The sequence below is a fragment of the Azolla caroliniana genome, unplaced genomic scaffold (assembly GCF_043228905.1).
Source record: "Azolla caroliniana isolate FFs.n. ecotype wild unplaced genomic scaffold, voAzoCaro1.0.p SCAF_1, whole genome shotgun sequence".
NCBI lineage: Eukaryota > Viridiplantae > Streptophyta > Polypodiopsida > Salviniales > Salviniaceae > Azolla > Azolla caroliniana.
The window spans coordinates 1,089,876-1,108,589 of record NW_028230436.1 but is presented as its reverse complement, the minus strand read 5'-3'; the positions used below and the strand labels follow the sequence as shown (position 1 = coordinate 1,108,589).

General features: G+C 36.9%; 1 protein-coding gene across 2 annotated transcripts; it reads left to right on the top strand.

Annotated features, from left to right (window-relative positions):
* The first annotated feature begins 33 nt into the window (after window positions 1–33).
* Window positions 34–17,208, top strand: EDM2 (ENHANCED DOWNY MILDEW 2). 2 transcript variants are annotated; one of them, XM_087315823.1, is made up of 19 exons: window positions 34–478; window positions 850–990; window positions 1,093–1,189; window positions 1,264–1,323; window positions 2,268–2,479; window positions 2,591–2,693; window positions 2,782–2,886; window positions 3,182–3,432; window positions 3,523–3,627; window positions 7,943–8,494; window positions 8,574–8,721; window positions 8,817–8,918; window positions 10,646–10,738; window positions 12,890–12,931; window positions 13,567–13,677; window positions 14,075–14,146; window positions 14,228–14,346; window positions 15,042–15,105; window positions 15,187–17,208. In XM_087315823.1, exons 1-19 carry the CDS (start codon window positions 132–134, stop codon window positions 16,921–16,923), a joined length of 4,461 nt encoding a protein of 1,486 aa, XP_087171949.1. In that variant the 5' UTR covers window positions 34–131; the 3' UTR covers window positions 16,924–17,208. The 2 variants fall into 2 exon arrangements, with proteins under 2 accessions (XP_087171949.1, XP_087171957.1); XM_087315831.1 differs by having other exon boundaries at window positions 15,203–15,378.
* The last annotated feature ends 1,506 nt before the right edge of the window (window positions 17,209–18,714 follow it).

Here is an 18,714-nt window from a genome sequence, read left to right as displayed (position 1 = left end):
TCTTTTCTGTCTGTCGAAACGCGTTTCCTTTCTCTCTTTTTCTGATCGAACGTTTCCGTCGAACCTAGTCTCTGCAAAAACCGTCTCTCTCTCTCTCTCTCTCTCTCTCGTCCTATCTCTCTACCATCTCCATGTCTGGGAACAAATTGGATGCAGAAGATGATCGACATAATCCAACCAGAACTACAACTTCTGATGACAGAGCTGGACGTGGATATGCGTCTTCTGATGATGACATAGAGATCAAACACGAGAGCGTGAGTAACTACTGGCTGGTCTCGGGAGACGAAACGCCCGTTTCTTTCTCTGTGCTGCCTTATTCATTCGAGGATGACGAGAAGGTCGTTCCAGGGATGGAGATATACTTGAGAGGAACTTCAGATAAAGGAATGTGTCTGTATGTTAGAGCTCTCTCATGGAAGCTTGAGCTATCAGGAGAGATGAAGCCGACCTTTCATCTGAGAACAGAAAAATACTGGTATGTAACTATGAAATATCTCTTTTTTCTGGATGCTTCCTGATAATATTTCGTTGCTGAATATTCCATTTAATTTGGTCTCGTTGAAAAAGAAACAAATATGAGTATGTGATCGACATTCCTTTTTCTGCCCTATTATCTGGTTCTTTTACCTTAGGATTAATTTGTTAAAAACCAAGGCTATGACTGGTTGAAAGGCTACTGAATCCGGTCTCGTTGGAATATATACTTTCTTTTAACCCCACGATTGGGTGATGGAAATCAAGATACTGTGCTATTTAACTCCTGATTAAGCTGTTGAAATCAAGCCTATGATTGTTCAAAGACCGTTGGATTTCGTCTCATAAAAAGACGTGTTTTTTATTTCTCAGGATTAAGTTGTTGAAGCCACGGAAGAGTTATGAGGAGACTATCAGAAGCATTCTGAGTGTCTCACATTTTCTCAATTATGCTCTGGTCAACCTTGAAGATTCAGAGAAAGCTGCATGGGATCATGTGAAGGATCTGTTCCCGTAAGTACACATATGATGACACATTTACTTGGATTTTCTTCTTCTTCTGCTTGAACCAGTGTAAAATGTTGTGAAGACAGCTAAATTATGTTCTGTTTACAGTTCTTGGGCAGTGGAACCAAGCCGTAAAGATTTGCCTTTGCATCTACCTATTATTGAACATCTTATTTCTTCCAATGGGCGCTTGGCTACCTCCATGGTATATTTCTATATATTACTTTAATTTTCCAGTCGTTTTCAATGCTCACCAAAATTACACATGCTATGCTGCAGGCTCTCCAGACTATAGATATAGGCTTGTCAAGAAAGGCATCAATATTCGCAGGAACAGAGGTCAGGATACAATTTTTTTAATGAAATCATGTGATTATAATGCATCTGTTTCGTTTTGATTTTACTTTTAGAAGACTATAATGTGTAAAGATAAATGTATTGTGCTGGGGTGGTTGCTTATTGGACAAGACATGCAATTCTTATTGTTTTGGAAAGATGTGCTCTAAACAAATTTGACCTCAAAACATGGAATGTATTTCTTTCTTTAATTTTATTTGCTCTCTGTCTAATTGTTTAATGCCTGTAATGTAACTCTGTGAAGTAGTCAAGAAAAAAAAAGAACAATGGACACAGGAAAGAAAAGACAAATAAAAGAAAAATAGAAGAGAGAAGAAAAGAAAGGAACAGTGAACATGTAAAAGACAAGAAAAGTTAGCATATCTCAAAGAAATTCTCATATTGAAATAGTGCTGGTATCCAAGGATGTCTTTTCCATGTAGCTCTAGGAAAGGGCATTGGCCATGTCCTTAAAAGGACAAGTAGAACTTGGGACAGGGCACTACCAGAGAGGCTATACAAGTTTTGTGCATGAATGTAGTGGAGAATTACTCTCCCCACGTTTCACAATTATACAATGTTCAGATAAACAAATAGTGGTGCTGCCATTGAGTCTCGCATCTCTTCTCCCAAATATTTAAGTACTGGTCAAATAGTCTTGAATACTAATACAAGTCTTTATAATGTGCTAGACTTTTGCAATACCTAATGAAGAAAAAAATGCTAAGTTTGAATATCATTTGTCATGCAAAATGGAAGTTCCATAATTTAGAGTGATAGGAACTTGTTTGTCATGTCAGGGACTTACATTATATAACATTCAAGGGACTCGCATTATGATTTGATGGATTTGCCCTCATGTGGGATTCTGTAAATGTATTACTATATTTTTCATTTGTAGAGGATCTTGTGTATTTTTCTTTTTCATTGTGTCTTATTGTCTCTAGGATGGTCAACAAAGTAATAGAAAGCGGATGCATGTCTCTGATGGCGAAGATAATGAAGCTGAGCTGCATCACATGTACAAAAGAAGCAAGCTAGAAGTAGGACTAGGGCTGGACGAGGAAATGAATGGTTTTGGAGAAGATGCAGATGATGAAGTTGGTGATCTTTTCGAAACTGTTTGTTGTATTTGTGACAATGGTGGTGAAGTTACTGGGTAAAATGTCTGCATTTGATCTATTTCCTCCTTAATGACTGAATATACGAGGTATCATATTTTTCGAACCTAAAGGGGCAAATACATCTTGTTCATTTTGGTTGAGAACAGATGTGATGGTCCATGCATGAGGTCATTCCATGTCCATAAAAATGCACAAGGTGCTGATGACGTCAATTGCTCAACATTGGGTTTTAGCAAATCTAAGCTGGAGGTTTGGAATCATTTAATCACTTTTGCATGTTTACTGTGAATTACCAGTAGCCTGGACTGAAAACATTGACAAAGTGTTTGCTTTATAGAGGATGGACAAGTTCTATTGTCCAAATTGTGAAGCAAAAGAACATCAATGCTATGCATGTGGAGAACTTGGGTGTTCAGATGAGACAGCTGGTGCTGTGCAAGAGGTATCTTTCTTTATGTGTTTTTGCAATGAAGTGATCAAATGCTTCCATTTGAGGTGCCAATACACAGGTTTATATACCTTCAAAAGATTAATAATACTGCGCCCTTTCCAATGTGTACCATTACTTCTCAATAACGTATGTTAGAAATTGTTTACTTCAACCTCTATGTGAAAAGTGGGGTTGCCTCAGTACTTCCAAAGAAATAATCTTATCCTTCCTTTCAAAGTTTACATTGATCAGCTTGTATGGGTGACGGAATCTAAGATTACTTACATTGCTAAAATATTTTTTGCAGGTATTTGTTTGTGATGCAGCTATGTGTGGTCACTTTTATCACCCTATGTGTGCTGCGGAATTGATTCTACAAGATAATGACAAAATTGAACAAATTGCTCTTGCTCAAATGATAAATGAAGGAAAAGGGTTTGTGTGCCCTATGCATAAGTGTTGGAAATGTGGAAAAGGGGAAGTGAAAGAAGAGAGAGATTTACAGTTTGGCATTTGCCGAAGGTGTCCAAGGGTTTGGCATCGCAAATGTTTCCCTGCGTAAGTTTCTTGAAATATTATAGTTTAGAAAGAAGCCATGCCATATGTAAGTTTAATAACACAAATTTGCTCCTGTAATACATTTTGCAGCTCCATTCTATTTGACGAGGAAATCGAGGATGAACCAAGAGGAGAGGATCAGATTACGAGAGCCTGGGATGGTCTTCTGCTAAATCGAATTCTTATATATTGCAAGTGAGTCGTAGAAAGTGTTTAGATAAGTTGTGGGTTAGTTTTTGTTAAATTGTACCAAAAGAGTTTTTGAATCCCTTTTAGCCATCAGTTGATGTTTATATTTTCCTAAAGTATAATACATTGGTATGAGCTGAATCATAGTTCATGAAAATTGTTACCTCGTACGAGATGTACGGAGAGTCAAGTGTGATGAGCGAGGGTCGAATGTTATCATAATGTTGTGTATGTGTAGGGGGCATAAATGTAATTGTGAGTCGATACATATGTGAACACATGCACACGTGTGTGCATGTGGATGGATACGAGGAGGTATGAGTGAGTGTCCAGTATGAATGCTCTAGGGGGCTTACACCCCTTTGTATCTACCCCCTCTTGTACTATTTAACCCCCTTATGGGGAATGAATGAAAGGGGAATCATTTCTCTCTATCTATCTCTCTTTTCATCTCTCTCTCTCTCTCTCTTCCCTCTCCTTAACGTTGAACCCCCTTGGGAGGGGGGTGGAGCCATTCTAGGCACCACCCCCCACCCCGCAATGCTTGTCTTGTTCTTCATGTTCTCTCTCACCATCATACCAATCATCATCTCCACCATTACACAATGTCTATCTTTATCATGATTATCATCGTCCTTAACCCTAACCCTAAAACCTATAACAAAAATCGTGATTTTTATCTTGAATAGAAATTTAGGCAAAAATATATGACGGTGTTTGCATATCGTCGTAAAGTTGATTAGTAAATTCGTCAATAGTTCAGTTTGGTAAGTTATTAGAATATAGGGGAAGTTTTGCAAGTTTCCTCATGTATTTTATTTGATGAGGATGGATATCCTCAGTTTTTTATGATGATTCAATTTGTCCTCTTTGATGCTTTGGTCAATATGTTCCAACATCATCATTTATAGAAGCAAGTCCGAGGGAACTCTTCCTTATGTGGAGCCTTTGAACAAAGTTTTACTTCTCAGCGTTGCCTCCTTTCTTGTAAAAGGTACAACTTGACACATCCATCCTTGGGTAGGATGGTTCTGAGACCTCTATGAGATAGTATTTGGCCTTTTTGTTATTTTAAGATTGATTTGATTTTGGGATTTTTATACGGAGGTTTTGTACTCTAGGTTAAATTTTTTTGGTGGGATGCTTTTTTGGCATGCTAGGTCTTAGTTGCAGATTTTTTGTTACTAGCCTTATTTTAGCTTTAGTACAACTTTATTGAGTCAGCCATGTTATATGTTTTTTTTATAGTAAGATAGTACCAAAAATTTCAAAAAAATCACGAGAAAAAAGAGTTGGTACCCTAAGAGTAGTTAGAGAATCTAGATAGTTGTCAGAGAAGTGCATAATATTGAGAGACTGCAATTGAAAAACTTTTATTCCCACGGAAATCAACAACTTATGTAGAATGATCACCCAAAAAACTGCACACCCTGGGAGTCAGTGGGCAGAAGGTTGATCCATTGGTTGACATGATTGATGAAGGATATCTCTGCGCCATAACACAGCCATGATCTCCATGGTTATACGTTGTATATGGTGTTTATGTTATCCGTACGAGAGGTATGGGGATGGATGAGAGCGAGAGTCTGTGTTGTAAGTGTATGTGTAATGTGCCCAAAAGTGAGTAAGAATGTTCGTATGTGTATAAATATATGCATATGTGTGTGCATGTGTGTAGATATGGAAGAACTACCCTACATATCTTCTTGATTTGTAACCCTCATGTAACTATATAACCCCATATGGGGCATGAATGAAATAGTAGAAGTTGCCTCTCTGAGTTATTGTCTCTCTCTTTCTTTATTTCTCTCTCCCCCTCATGCTCAACCCCCTTGTTGGCACCACCCCCCACCCATCAACACTTGGCACGCCCTACGATGAACCCCCTTTGGAGAAGAAGTCGATGAATTATATGCGGTGGAAGTTCCCACCCTCTTTCCTGTGTATCACTTGGCGACCGTGATGAGATTCTAACTCTTTTTAACTATTTAAGCCTTATTTTGCCCAAACCTAATCCTTGGTCGTTGCCATGGCCGCTGTGGCATGTTTAAACCCGAGTGGGCATGTCTCTGCTATAAAACGCAGTGAAGCTAATAGGGCTAACAGGCGTGGGAGAGTGAAATCTGTGACATGGGCAACCAGTGATCAGATCTGTCAGGCAATAATTATCACAATCAAATGTATGATATTCCTCAAAGATTTCATGCAAAACGAGCTCGCACGGAATCAGAGTTGAATATCTGTCCTGAAATTCTTGGAGCAAACCTCCTAAGTTCCTGTTGGATGCTACATTATTCATGGCTTCAGGTGAGGAAAGCTCAGAAGTGGCAGAACAACAAAAGAGAGAACTAAGTGACTTGGAGGCATTCTATCCTCGACTCACCTCAATCCTGGAATGCCCATTGGAACTACTAGAGAATGGCACAAACCATGATGAGATGCATATCCCTGAAGTGCCTTTAACCCCCTACGATGATGAAGAGGATGCTAAAATAATCTCTACTTCTGGAATGGATGCAGTTGCAGGGAAAATTAGTAATAGTAGGGTTATTTGTCATCCTTCAAAATCACAAGGAAGTGCATGGAGCCAGTGGAGAAGTGCTTGCGTGATGCCAAGGTGGACAAGAGCAGCATCCATGATATGGTGCTTGTGGGAGGATTAATGAGGATTCTGAAGGTGCAACAACTTCTGCAAGATTTCTTAAATGACAAGGGAAGATTGAGCAAGGAGGAAATCAAGAAGATGGTTCAAGATGCTGAAAAATACAATAGTGATGATGAAGATACAAGAAGAAGCTTGAATCCGAGGGAGTTCTGGTCGAATGAGTTCAAGGATCGATGTTGATGTTTAGGATGTGGTCATGTGGGTTCGACATGCAAGGCACTGTCCCATGGGCGTGCCATATGTGTTATCCGTACGAGAGGTACGGGGATGGATGAGAGTGAGAGTCTTTGTGTGAAGCATGAATGAAATAGTAGAAGGTGCCTCTCTAAGTCATTGTCTCTCTCTTTCTTTCTCTCTCTCCCCCTCATGCTAACCCCTTGGGAGAATGGCTCTACCCCCTGACCATCAACAGTTTATCTCTACAAATAGGAGCCATATCTCTCTACTCACGATTGAGGCGACCAAGAAGGTAAAGAAGCTAGCATAATGCTAGCTTGCTCTAGCATATACGAGGAAACCCTAGTTCTATGTCCGAACCATATATATTCAGATTAAGTCTGGCCACAGACTGATAGATAAATCTGTTGTCTATTGTCTCATGAGAGTGTGCATATGGTCATGAGCCATTACAAACCATATTTTGTTTGTGCCTTCTTCGGCAGGATGCTGCAGGCAAACAAGTAAACTTTTACTTGGTTCTTTTGTTAATGTTGTTCAGACCTTATATTTGTAACTTCAAACTCTTAATTTATTTCCTTGAAGGTATGTACTCTATATATAAGAGATGATTAAATAAAGCTGTATCGCAGCATATAAAGATTGAAGAGTTAATGTGTAAAATAATGCTGTCTATCTAAATGATCACATTAATTGAAGCATTTAGTTATGACTCATAATATACGTAGATAACAATGGGCACGGTTCGGTTTTGGTTTCAAGGCAAAGAAACCGAACCGAACCGTTTATATAAAACAAAAACCAAACCAAACCGTTTAGGGAAAAGTTGAAACCAAACTGAACCATTTAATAAAAAATTTAAACCTAACCGTTTAGGGAAAAGTTAAAAAAATTTAAACCTAACCATTTAAATCAAACTAATTAAACATCTAAATAAACAAAAATACATTAAATTAAATAAGCATTTAAGTTAAATTGATTAAATCAATAAAAGAAACTTTAATTGAACCATTAAATTAAATAAATATCTAAGTTAAATTAATTAAATCAATAAAAAACCATTAATTAAACCATTAAATTAATAAACTATTAAGGTAAAAAAAAAGTTAAACCAAAAACCTATAAACCTTTAAACCAAACCTATAAACCGGAGTTTTAGAACCAAACCAAACCGAAACTGAACCGTTTACGAAAATCCAAACCAAACCATTAAATTTTTTTGGAACCAATAAACCGTTAAACAATGGTTTAACGGTTCGGTTCGGTTTGAGCCGAAATCATGCCCATTGCTATATGTAGACATGAATAACACAATTCAGCTTGTTTTGGATTAATTACCTTCAGTAACCTGAAATCAAGCTAACATGGATAGTTTGCGATACTTTGCTGACATTTCTTAGTAGGAAGATCCTTTCATGGAAAGATAATTGAATATTTTCTCTATATCTATCTTAGGTAGTAGAATATTATTTGTAACAGGCGGCATCCTATAATTTCAAAGCTGGGGACACCTGCAAGGAGTCAAGTGAAGTTTCCTACAGGTTATATGTCCACAGCTAGACGAACATCAGAAAATAATAAACTGGAACAAATGGAAAAAGAAGCAAAATGGAACAAGGTAGATTCTTTTAAGAAGAGAAACAAAGATGGCTCGAATCAAATAGTTGGAAAGAAAGTTGTAATGGCATCAGAAGCTGATGCTTTACACAAGAAGACTGCAACAGCTTCCTCTGGACCAATTTCCATAAAGAAGAAGCTGGATGGTGCCATGTCCAGTGGACGTCCTCCTGTGTTTGTGTTAAGAAAGCTAGACTCTTCTATAAAGCATGATGGAAAGACCACAGAGTCTTGTGAAAATGTTGACCAAAGCAATGAAAAATGTGATCCAGATGGCTTATTGAGGCAGGAAAAGGTGAGTGGAACAGGTGTAAAGCTTAAACCTGCAGTTAATACAAGTCTACAACAGCCCCTGCAGAAAAGCAAGTCTTGTTTGGGTAAATCAAGTATTGTAAGCAATGAAACAAGAAGGATGTAAGTGAAATCTGACTCAGCAAGCTGTCCTATGATTTGTTTGTATTCTTCGACCTGGTTAATCTTGTGGTTTAAACAGGGTGGATAGCATCATTCAAAGAGCCAAAGCGAGGGTAACATTGGAGAGTGTATTGAGAAAGCATGAAGTGCCTATGAATTATAGGGGTGCAAATCCTAAAACTGCTTATAGAAAGCACTCTCTTGTCAGAATTGAGTCAATAATAAAGGTAAGAGAAAGCCTCCGTAATGTGCTGGTTAGTTCATTCCTACAACACTACTAAGCTAATGAAAAGACAATCGTGTTGATGGGCCTTCATTGCAGGGGATGCAGAAAGCTGTGGAGACCCTTGAGAATGGTGGTAGTATTGAGGAAGCAAAAATGAAATGCTCTCCTCACTTGGTCAAGTATCTCGAAATATGTAGGGTATGGTTTAAGATGCTATATTCAAGATCCTGGATTTTCTTTAATTTCCCAAATGCCCCTTAAGTTTCCCCAAACACCTTTGCTAACCCCTCTCTTGAGCAAGCTATTTCAGCAGTTGGTGATCAGTTTACCCCTTTTTTATCCTTCTTTGGGGTTGTTCAGGGACAGTTGTGGAAAAATGAAAACTTGGTTATTTCCTGAGTTTTTCTCTATTTAAAATTGCATATGTAGAAAATGATGGTAGAAGACTTGATAATATGAGAAATTCAGTCAACTTAGGATATGATATGAATATACACACTACTTATGTGATTGATATCCAATACATGTATATATGTCTGCCTTTATACATCAGTGATCACACATCATGATCCTCCATGAAATATATCATCTCCAAAACACACCATTTCAGCCTGAAACATGTCAGGCATGTTGGACTGAAGCATGTTGGTGTGGATAAGTAGAAAATTTCAGAGAAAAATCTGAAATTTATACATGATCTACCAAAATTCTAAAAAGAGTCTGATTATTCCAGCAAAGTAAACCCAGTAGTACTGTAACATTAAGACAAATTCCCCAGCTTTTCAGAAACTGAAATATGTTCTGCTAACGTTAGGAAGAATCATGTCAACTGATGAAATATTGATAGCGTCCTGACAATAAGGGTGGCAGTCTAGAACAAGTTGTAGGAAACTTGTGGACTGATAAGAACCCAAAGAGGTCAAAAATCAAAGTAAGGAATGAAAACTGTGAAATGGTGTTGACAGTGCATTGTTTTATGTGGTTTCACACATCTGAGGATATCTTCCACGCATTCCACATTTCAGTTCAGCATGAACTGCATTTTATGGAGACACAGATAGAGTTTGCATTTCACAGGGACGTTGATAAAAGTAATTCATACCTTCTGAGTGTTAACAATACTGATAGATACTTTGCAAATTGGAATGATGCTTATATACAACAAGGGAAGGTCTCATACCATTAAGGAGATAACAAGGAAGCAAACTTGGTTTGTATTATACCTTATGATCTGATAAACTTGTTTTACAATTATATGCAGTCTTTTACATTGAGAAGAGTAGAAGCCTCCAAGTGGGTTGTGCAAGATATAGAACTGGACAACATGTAAAGGTTTATGTACCACCTGAAGGCTTGATAAATGAGAATGAAAATTGAAGGCACTTTTATAGGGCCCAGGATTGAAGCGATAACTTCAGCTATGCGAATAACAAAATGAACTGCCTTAAACTATGTACAATCAGTTGTAAAAAAACATGATCTGGATGATGATAACAAAAGGATAGCTATTATTGATACTACAAGTTGGAAAAGGCTATACTCATTACCATACTTGTTAATCAAGGTTTCTGCTACTCATGGGCCCTATTATAAATTTGTATAGTGTATAGGATTCAGGCTATGCAAATGACAGTGGCTACCCGATAGACAGTTACTGGCAATGGCACATGTATCTTGTGCATGTGGTTTTTTCTATATTCTACATTCCATGTGTCACTCTCTGTTTTTCATTTTCTTTGGTTGTGTATGCTTCCTATGTCCTTGTTAAGTCAAATTCATGAATGTGTGTTTAGTATTTACAAACTGATGAATAACATGACTATTAAAAATTCCCAAGGCAATATTTTTATAATCGTATGTACTAATCTTTGTGGATTTATCTTGGACACACCTGACTGGTTTTGTTATTTTTTGTGAATGATCAGAATGATTTGCGAGTTTATCTGTCACCATTTCTTTATGGTACAAGGTACACTTCCTACGGTCGGCACTTCACGAAAACGGAAAAACTTGAACGGGTTTGCATTTCTTTTTTACTGTCATTTTACTTTTTTTCAAATGCTCAATCTTTTGAATGAAATAATTATGCAAATATTTGTTTTACTGAAGCTTCCTCTACATATGCTTGTATTATATTTTAGCCTCAACAAGGGGAGAAAGTATTGTGCATGAAATTATGGATCCACAGTCCATATTTAAATGTATTGAATGGGTAATGATGGTTGTATTGTAGCCACACCAGTGCCTCTTTTCACAGGTAATGATATATGCCATAGCCTCAGCGAAGACATAAAATACTGTATTGATGGCTGTATTTTGGTTAAATCTGGCAGTCCTCTTTTCCTAAGGGGCTGTTAGGTGTCTGCTAAAAATACTAAAGTTATTATAGGCATAATCTTACGGACCAATTCTATAGCTGGTTGTGATGGGTTAAGGGTGGGATAATCGGGAAACTGGTTATCCTAGGAACTGGAACACACCCATAAGGACCTATGACACATGAGAACATGTGTTGATTTGGGAGCCTTAGATACTGAGCGTCCCCTTTGTTATGGTATTTTGAGACATTGTCGAGATTTTGGATCTGTTATTCAACAACTAAGGTATACCATAAGATAATATTGGTAGTATGGGGCACCAATTGTATTTTATGTTTGTCCCATGTCCTTCACTCGGGGGTTATTGGAGTGTTTAAGCATCCTCAATCCATTCTTCTTCTTAATCTCTTATTTTTTTGCTCATCATTAGTTTGATCCATATTAAAAGGTCGGCCATAGTCTTTAGGTTGAAGGTTTCTCTCAAAAGGAAGAATTGACTGTCTTCATTTGATTTAAAATATACATTACGTAGGAATGATCAAGGTTGTTAGGTATGTTAGGTACTGTACGGATACCATACGTATTTAACGTATTAATACCCATATAGTACCTCCCAATTTAAAAATACGTTAAATACGTTTTCTTAATATGTTAAATACTTATAAAATATGTAAAGTGCGTATTTTACGTATAGTACGTTAAATACTTCTAGAATTTGAAAATTATTTACCTTTCTAAAAAATATCTATAATATTGTAAAAAACGTTAAATACCGTATTGGACAAATGAACATGATATTTGACTAAACAACATTGAGGTATAGTATGTACTATACAAATGATGAGGTACTATACGTATTTAAACGTTAAATACGGGTACGTAAACAACCATGGAAATGATAATGATGCTTGAACTTTTCAGTACGGAAGTTACATAGCCTATGGCATAATTAAGAAATTTGAAGTTAACACTTTGCAAGGAAATAATATAAAGCACAAATGAAAAGAAAATTCAAAGGAACATCTATGATATAAAATTGCAAAGATCGAAAGCTATTGCAATAAAGATTAAAGGGTGTATTCCTTTTATTCACATTATTTTTTGCTTCTCTATCTATATTTTTGGTTCCTTCTTTTTTTGATCTAATATTCCTAGCTTAGTTTTCTACTATTTTGCTATTTTAGTAACATATCTGGCATATTTTCTCACTTTCGTGGTCCAGTATAATTCCCCTTGGATGTCTTTATTTCTTCGGAGCAGTTGAATGTATACTCAAGTGCAAAAGCACATCATCTAAATTGTAATATTTCGATTGTATTCTGGACCATAGTTTTATCACACATTTCCCATGCTTCTGCTCACATTGCGTCTGCTGATGCAGAAAGGATAATTTCGGATGTCTTTGTATTTTTTTTCGTTCATGTACCTGTTCATGCCGCTCATAACATTACCATTAATCAGTTTCTCATTAATTAATTATCTCTGTACTTAATTACTGTGTTGAATTAATTGAGCAAATGTCGAACAAACATATGACATCTGAAAACCTTACATTTCTTTTAGCTAATCTCGTCACGTATAAATGTATCAGATTCTCATAAGTCATTGGAAGGCGGGTATCTGCCTTAATGCTAGAGATCTTCAGTTTAATGCTCATCAATAAAACTCTGACACAAGTTGAACCATAACAGCTACTCTACACCATACGCATGCATCACAGTTTATGCATCTTAAAACTGCTTTCTTATGGATCAGCTCATCTTTTTATTCTTATTTTTAAATGGTATTTGTTTTTGTACATGTTATTAACTTCTGTTTGACCTTTCCACAATTCCTTTGCTTATATTTCAGATTGCTGATAGGCTACATTGGTATATGGATGAAGGTGATATGGTAAATGATTTAATACTAATTGCTTATTAGGCGCAGAACTTTCAAACCTTATTCTAGATTATGTAGACGTAAATTTGTCTAGAATTTTCTATGTTTGGATATTTTCTCTTGTAACAATTTAGTTGGATTATTTTCCTAAAATATCAGTTAGAAAAAGATGGAATGCGCAATGGTAATGGTCTATAGGACACCATTATATTTGGCAATGCATTGATTAATGAAGAGCTTGAAAGAATGGGGGCTGTCTTTGTTATTGTCAATTACTTGTTTATCTGTTTGTCCTACTAGTGGTTCCCAGTGTTACATGATGTTCTTTTCTATTTCTTCTCTTGGGAAATGTTTTGATCATAGAAAGTTTTCAAACATCTTTATTAACCTCACGGATTTACCTAAGAACGAATTATCCCTAAAGATGGCATCCACATATAGAGAAGCGTTTGATAAATTAAAGAACAATTCTGCAGTGTTTCTATTGAAGTTAAAGTTCAGGATGGTGCATTGTAAGTTGAATAAATTTTTGATAGCAGGAAACTACGAGTTTTTTTGAAGCACAACTTGTATATAGGCATGCTTTTTTGTCTCTCTTTCCCCACCATTGTTTTTTAAGATGTTGCTTGATTTCGTTTGCTTTATAGGTCGTTGATTTCTGCTGTGGGGCAAATGAATTCTCACTCCTTATGAAGGAGAAGCTAGATGAATTTGGGAAACAGTGCAACTATAAAAATTTTGATGCCATTCAGACAAATGTAAGTTTATTGCATTGAACTAGTAATCCCAAGGTTTTGGTTACCTGCAATCCTAATTTCATTTTTCTTCTTGTCAATTAATTGCCCTCTCATTCATTCATGATGTTTTATTGTAGTCAATTGCTTGTCTTTACATTTAATCATGATGTATGCATATTTCTTATTGTTCTCTTGTAAGCATCCAATATTTTGGTCATTTCACTACTTTTTAGAAAGTTCAACATGCTAGATTTCAATCTTTATAAGTTTTTTCCCATCGAGAACTCAGTTTGCAAGTGACTCAAAAGTTGTCATATATTCTGCAGCATAATAGCACATCATGAAATATTGTAAGGTAGAGTTAGGATATTAAGAGTTCTATAACTGCAAGGTGTATGCTTACATTCTGCTGTTTCAGAATGACTTCCATTTCACAAAGAGGGACTGGTTTAAAGTGAAGCAAGAGGACTTACCTGATGGCAGCAGACTTGTGAGTCATTAAGATCAAGAATGAGGACTTAGAGCTAGAGTTGTTTTCTCAATACTAATTGATGATTTGGGTGCATTGCAGATCATGGGATTGAATCCACCTTTTGGAGTAAAGGCAGCACTTGCAAACCAATTTATAGATCATGCCCTAAAGTTTAAACCAAAGCTTGTGGTGTTGATTGTTCCCAAGGAAACTGAAAGGTCAGTACCAAATTTGCTATTGCTAATTTTGTTCTTCCGAAAAGGTCAGTCCCAATATCTAAATGACTGTAATCTCAACAGTCATTTAAATCATTGTGTTCTCATAATGAGATGGGAACAGTATGCCTCGTTATGTGCAACAAGAATATGTTCGTTTTAAAGCTATCCCTCTTACTATCCAAGTAGAAAATTATGCTATGATTTGTGCAGTTATGAGACAATACTTCAACCTTCACGTTCAAGAACATGGTTGTAGTGGACAAGAAAGTGGTGTTGTATTATATTACAAGCTGTGTGATTTTTTTTAATCCATGAGAGCAGCAAATAATGGGTCTTAGTAGAAAATTATGGTAGGTGACTTGTTTGTAGCTACATGTGGAAGCAGAGCTACATCGAAGTTAAAACACCTGGCAATTTAAGTGACTGTAAGTGCTGAAATTAAAGGATGAGAGATTACTACTAGGCTCAGGAAGCTACAATACCTGTAGCTCCACTGTTTCTGCGTATCATGGATTGGACTGCAGGAAATTTTATAATATACACTTACATGGATGAACTATTTCTAAGTTAGTGGGTTCAATAATGACTATTGGAAGACATGATCAAACAAATTTCTTGTTTATGGATTGTACCTGTTTTTTATGGAGGTCATATTTATAATTGTGCACTCAACGTGGTTCAAAAACCATTTGTAGGCTGGATCGAAAACGTGAAAAATATGACTTGATATGGGAAGATCCTGATCTCTTAGAAGGGAAGGTTAGTTTGAAGACTTAATTTGCAAACAGTAAGATCATTTTGTCTTTAATAAAGTTAAGTCATGTAATGGGTCACTTGCAGTCATTTTATTTACCAGGCTCAGTGGATGTTGATGAGAACCCATTAAATGATTGGAATGCTGTTGCCCCGCCCCTGTATTTGTGGAGTAGATCTGATTGGACATCAAGACACAAACAAATAGCTTTGGAGAAGGGCCATATTTCGACAGAAACAAGTACACAGTTTCTTGGGACTCCTTGGATACCTCAGCAAGAGCCACGTGATACATTATTAGTGCCAGCTTCCAATTCTGATATAGATAAGAAGAATAATGGTACAATTGCAAGAAGGAAAGCTGCAGAATGTGTTTCGAATGAAAGGGAGGCATTACCCACAGATCCTATGGTTGTGGCTACACTAGCATCTTCCAATGGAAATAACTTGCCCAAGTTAGCAAGCAGAAATAGGACTAACAAACACTCACCATCAACACTTTCTATTGGTATTGCTAATGATAAAAATGTGATACCAAATAGTTCAAATGATATTCGTAATGATAGACATCTGCCACTGAATACGACTGATGGTATTGCTGTGGATAGCCATCTTTTACCAAATATCTCCAATGATATTGCTAAAGATAATATACAGAAGCCCAACCCCACTATTGTGAACAAATCCCCTTCCTGGGATGGTGCTGAAAAACTGTTAATGTCTGAGAGGCCATTTAAAAAAGGATCTGTGACAGTTCAGGGAGTTGCAAGAGGAAATGACCTTTTCAAAGTAGAGAAGAAGAGGGAATCACCCAAAGAAAAGGCCACTGAAGGAAAAGATCAGCATTGTAAAAGGGAAATGGCTGATAAAGTGAAACCTGACACTTCATGGAAAGGAAAGACAAATGATAGGTATGACAGTGATGGGCAACGGAGCAAGTCATCTGAGAAGCATCGGCTGATTAACGAAAGTGAATCAAGTGGAAGGAAATCGTCCGGTGCGAAGTGGTCTCATGATACACTAGATAGATATGAATCGAGTAGGAAGTGGTCACCGATTAGGTCAGATAGGCGCAGTATAGAGTTTGACGGGCATAGAAAGATATCACCCGTGAGACATCGCCATAGCACTAGTTCTGTAGTTGACCTGGACATTTACTCGAGCAAAGGTGTGAATAAAGATCAAGATCGAAATTATGGGAAAACTGGAGCATTAAGGTATCAAGATTGTCGACAAGCCTCACCAGGAAGGAGATATCAGGAAGCCCACACAACAAACTATTTGGATCATAATGCGAGGAGGCAAGATGCTTACAATCTTGATGGACAGAGAAGAGTCTATGAAGATCCATCGTGTGATTCAATTGTTAAGAATGATGCCATAAATCTGATAGAACGTTATGGCAATGAATATGGTCAAGCAACAAGTGGACAATTTGATAAGCTTAGTTATGGAAGGAGAGGAAGGGCTAATGCTGATAATTATCAGGCTATGGTAGATGGAGGTATGCTTGCCTATGGGTCTCAAGCAGATCGATATAGGACATATGATTTGGCAAGTATTCAAACCGAAACTAATCCCTTTCCAAGCACAGTTGGTAGAGTTGCATTGCCTGTACAAAACCACTTAATTCCACGATATTCTTCTGCTTCCCCTTCTTTGAATTATGTTCCACACCAGCTTCAGCAACAAGATCATGTTGTGGATCCGGCATTACTTTCTTCACATCGTTTGTTTGATAACCGGTTGGAACGTGCACAACAAGCTAACTTACCACAATATCCTCCAGTTCAAGGGAGATTCGGAGGATGGATCGAGGATTGATTCAAGGACGAGGATACGTTTGTTAACATTTTTTTTGTATTTGTCATAAATGAATTATTTTTTGGTAAAATGTATGGAGTGCCCAGAGAAATGCTTAGCGAAAAGCTATGAGGGTATATCATGATACCTAAAATTTGGAGCCATCATAATATCTTGAAGTTGCCACATTTATGTAATTTTTGCCAGACCTGAAAAGGAGTATATTTCCTTCATCAAGTTTTGCAATTGTAATCCACTGGAGATTGTAGTTCCCAGAATTTTAAAAAAGTCCTGTTATTCCATAAACTTATGTTTAGATTTTTTGTAATAATTGAGCTTTTGAATTGATAATAGGTTATTTTGTTTTATTTTACAAATTTGTTTTATTTTGACCTTTTCTTGTGTGCTTGTGTGCCCGATCTACTTTCAAACACTATGTTCATTAATGATTAGCCAAAGTATTGTAATTAAGCTAGTAGCTTTCTTTGCCACTTAATTGGTTAAGAGAGTTGTAGCTCAAGCATTTCCACCCACTCGAGATTAGAATACTTCACTCCCATGAAGCAATAAGTGATTATTACAAGTTGCTTGCTTTGTTTGGAGTTGAGCTATGCAGCACCTGACTAGTCATTGTTGGAGAGAGAGAGAGAAACTTGCATACCATCTCTTCCCCTCCGTAAGTAGTTTACACAAAGGATGCCCCCTTGATTCTTTGTTGGAGGTGATTATCGTTGCTGAAGACATAGCTTATGATCAACTCTTTGAAAACTTCATGATAATATCCTCTACTTGAATTACCAATTTGACATTAATACTCTTGATTTGATCCTTGACTGTAAGGAAAAATCTAATAAAATTAGACCCTTGCATTTTGGTCCCATGGGATAAAGCTTCAAGTGGGTAGATAAGTCAGATCAACAAGTGAGTTGTATAAGCTAGACTATGCAAACCAATGTTACATGAAGAGGTTCCACTTGTGAGCAATTAATGTGGAAAGGCTTATAGGTTCCATTTGTATGTGTACATGCTCACACAAACACACACAAGCACACAGAGACGCATACACACATACACACACGTATATGCACAGAAGTGTTTCCATTTTTTGTGTGAATACTCATCATGCATCTGCCTTTGATTAATTCGACATTAATTTTACATATTCTTTTAGACATGATATTATGACAAATGAGGTGATTTAGTTGTAAAGAGTTAAATATGGAAAATGTCCCCATAGCTCAACAAATGAAGGCTCAAATGAGAAAAGTTCATGTTCTTCATAGGAGGTTGAATTAGCCTTACATTTTGTGTCCCAAGCAGAAAGATTGGTGCATGTTGAAAATACAAGCCAGTTTGTCAAATGTTGCTATACATGGGAACTCAAGAAGAAAGATTGATACAGATTGAAAATATATGCCAAATTGTCAAATGTTGCTATAGAGGGGAAACGGTTGAGAAACTAAGCTATAAATAACCAACTCAACTAAGAGGGAGAGGGGAATGAAAGAGGAAGAATATACATTAGAGGATAGAAAATGATGAGAGGAGAGCACACTATAGTAGTGGCTTATATATTACTCGTGGCCGTCACATGGAGCCATGCCACCAATGAGTACGAGAATATTAGTCCTTCCACCCCCCAATATGATGATAAGTCTCCACGCCCTCATGATATACCAAAGAATGACAATCAATCATCACCCGTTAGTACACCAACTTACAACGACAAGATGTCCCAACCCCCTATTATACCCACTTATTGTGGTACATCCCCACCCCCTAGTATACCAACTTATTGTGATAAATCCCCAC